Source organism: Gossypium hirsutum, chromosome D05, assembly GCF_007990345.1.
Source record: "Gossypium hirsutum isolate 1008001.06 chromosome D05, Gossypium_hirsutum_v2.1, whole genome shotgun sequence".
Taxonomy (NCBI): Eukaryota; Viridiplantae; Streptophyta; class Magnoliopsida; order Malvales; family Malvaceae; genus Gossypium; species Gossypium hirsutum.
In genome coordinates this window covers 11,519,459-11,521,844 of record NC_053441.1, presented here as the reverse complement: position 1 = coordinate 11,521,844, position 2,386 = coordinate 11,519,459, and the positions used below count along the sequence as shown (strand labels likewise).

At 37.7% G+C, this 2,386-nt stretch overlaps 1 protein-coding gene across 1 annotated transcript; it reads right to left on the bottom strand.

The window, feature by feature from the left end:
- Window positions 1-1,109: 1,109 nt before the first annotated feature.
- Window positions 1,110-2,055, bottom strand: LOC107906132 (transcription repressor OFP17). The gene has a single exon (XM_016833013.2). It carries the CDS (start codon window positions 1,867-1,869, stop codon window positions 1,291-1,293), a length of 579 nt encoding a protein of 192 aa, XP_016688502.2. The 5' UTR covers window positions 1,870-2,055; the 3' UTR covers window positions 1,110-1,290.
- Between the last annotated feature and the right edge of the window lie 331 nt (window positions 2,056-2,386).

Here is a 2,386-nt window from a genome sequence, read left to right as displayed (position 1 = left end):
GAACACCCTAAATGAATTGGTCGGAGAAGAGGTATCTCGAACCATTGAAATTGAGCATTCAAATGATGGTTCTGGCATTGGAGCTGCTCTTCTTGCTGCTTCCCATTCGCAGTATCTTGAAACGGATGAGTCTTGAGAGCAGTAAGAAGCCGGTTCTGCCATTCTTTTGAAGTTGTTTGTGAGAAATCTTGGCAGTTCTATCCGCTTTCCTTTTCCCGTTTTAACCTGGGGGATTAGCCATTTTATTCATTTCTCATTTACTTGAGGGCATTAAATAATTGCTTGTGGTTGCAGAGGATGAGGTGAGGCAGATTAAATGTATAAATGCAGGACCTGAAAGCATGAACTTTCCACTTCGGCCTGTGCCTTCATTCCATTCACCATTTTTTTTGTTTCGTCTGATTTTCAGTACTCACAAGTGCTTACTGTTTACTGTTTAGGAATGAAAATAATTGCTTTTGGAACTTTAATCATGGAAGCATATTTGTTTCCTATATACTTGAGTGGTAATAAATCTTGCCCAATCTCAGATATTGAAATAGTGGTATTTGAAAACCTTATATATATATTGATAAAGTAGTGATTCGAAACTCAAATTATTCTTAGAAGTGAACATTTAATCAATAGGTAAGGTTACATATAAAAATAAAAATACCAAAGGAAAAAGTCTTGTATCAGTGTTTCCTTCTAGCCTGAATATATAGCTGTGAAAAACAAATGAAAAAAATAGTATGAACAAGAATGAAATTAATATATAGTTGTGAATACAACACTTAATAAGGTTTATTTGACCTCAAAAAAATCTGGAAAAGAGCCCGCAATTGGAGAAATGACGTCTCGATTGCTCCCTTAATCTAGTTTATGGAAGCCTTTTGCAAAAATCTGGTTAGAACTTTGAACAGTTCTTTTAAAAAAGAACAGAAATCTTTTCTTTTCTTTTTTTCCTTTTCCGGGATTGCTGGCAGGCTGGTATAAGGAGCTTCGGTGTGATCTATATGTAAAATAACATCTTCCTAGTACAATGGTTTTTATTCTGATATGATAACTCATGTTTGTATGCCCAACATTTCGTAGTCTATTTCACATTGGGTACTTACTGGTAATATATATTATCAAATCTAGCTCTGCGGGTTCTCTGAAAACAACAGGATCGACTTAGCCAAAAAATTTACAAATGTGCTTTCAACACTATATGTATTTTCTTTGTTATCGTGGTTTACATGCTTGTATTACAAGTATAAGCAATGAAAAGTAATGATGGAGCTTGTTTAACAAAAGAAATTCCAGGGACTAGGGTGTATTGGCATTGTCATCATCGTAGTCGTCATTGCCGGCGAACAAGTCCGTGCAAAGCTCCCCATAGAATCGAGAAACTAAATCTATAAAGACCGGGCATGTCAAGTTCTTCCAACAATATAGGAGCTCTTCCACATCCATCAAATCGCTCACTTTCCCTTCTTCCACAATCATCTCTACTAAATAATTCTCGAAACTCCTACACGCATCTTCCACATCTGAGGGTTCCCTTTTCCTTGAACCACCTCCAACCTTCATATAGTTAGCAGGTATCAGTGGCGACGAGAACAGCAGCCTATCCCTATTGCACCCTGCTGCTGCCTCTGAAATGCTTCGAAGCTCTGCCACTTTATCCATCTTTCGCGACCGTCTTAGACACCGAAATATAGATCGTAAAACAGAAGTAGGACTTCTTTTTGGAGCTTTTCTGGGTTGAGCATGAGGAGAACGGGTTCTAAGTCTAAGTCTAAGGGCTCGTATAAATAGTGGCCTTTTGAGCTTGAAGCTGAAGATTGGGACAAGTTTTCTGAATGGGTTGAGAAGCTTGGACTTGAAGGGAATTAATGCTTTCATTATCGATTATAATGATTGATATGAGCAAATAGAGTGCTTAATTTTGAAGGAACCCAGTGGGGGATGGGATATGGAACCTTGTAATTAGTAATTAGGTTTGAGAAGACAACTTCATGGGGGATGACAATAGTTTGGTATAACATACAAGAGATGGAGATTGTTGGCAAAGGATGTTTGTTATTTGAGGTGAGATTGGTGCAATGATGCTGTTGCTGTTGCGGTTGCACTTGTTTGTTGGGCTGCTTTTTATTGCATTGCATTGCATGTATGGTGTGGTGGGGGTCACGTTTTGTGTTGTTTTAAAATCAAAGTGGAACTCCATCAACTAATTATTTATTTTATGTGGCCTATCAGTATTCAGGGGAGATCTCCATCAGTTGTTTTTTTGTGTGTGTGATTATTGATTAAGCAAATTCCAATGCCTTTAATTTGATTTTGTGGTTGGTATTCTGATGGAGTTAATGTACTTGGGGAGTCTTCCATAAATATACCATAACGTGCTTGGAATGTGGGCCTG

What these genes read in the sequence shown, in the direction of transcription:
- LOC107906132 (XM_016833013.2), bottom strand. Translation starts at nt 1,869, where the DNA reads ATGAAAGCATTAATTCCCTTCAAGTCCAAGCTTCTCAACCCATTCAGA.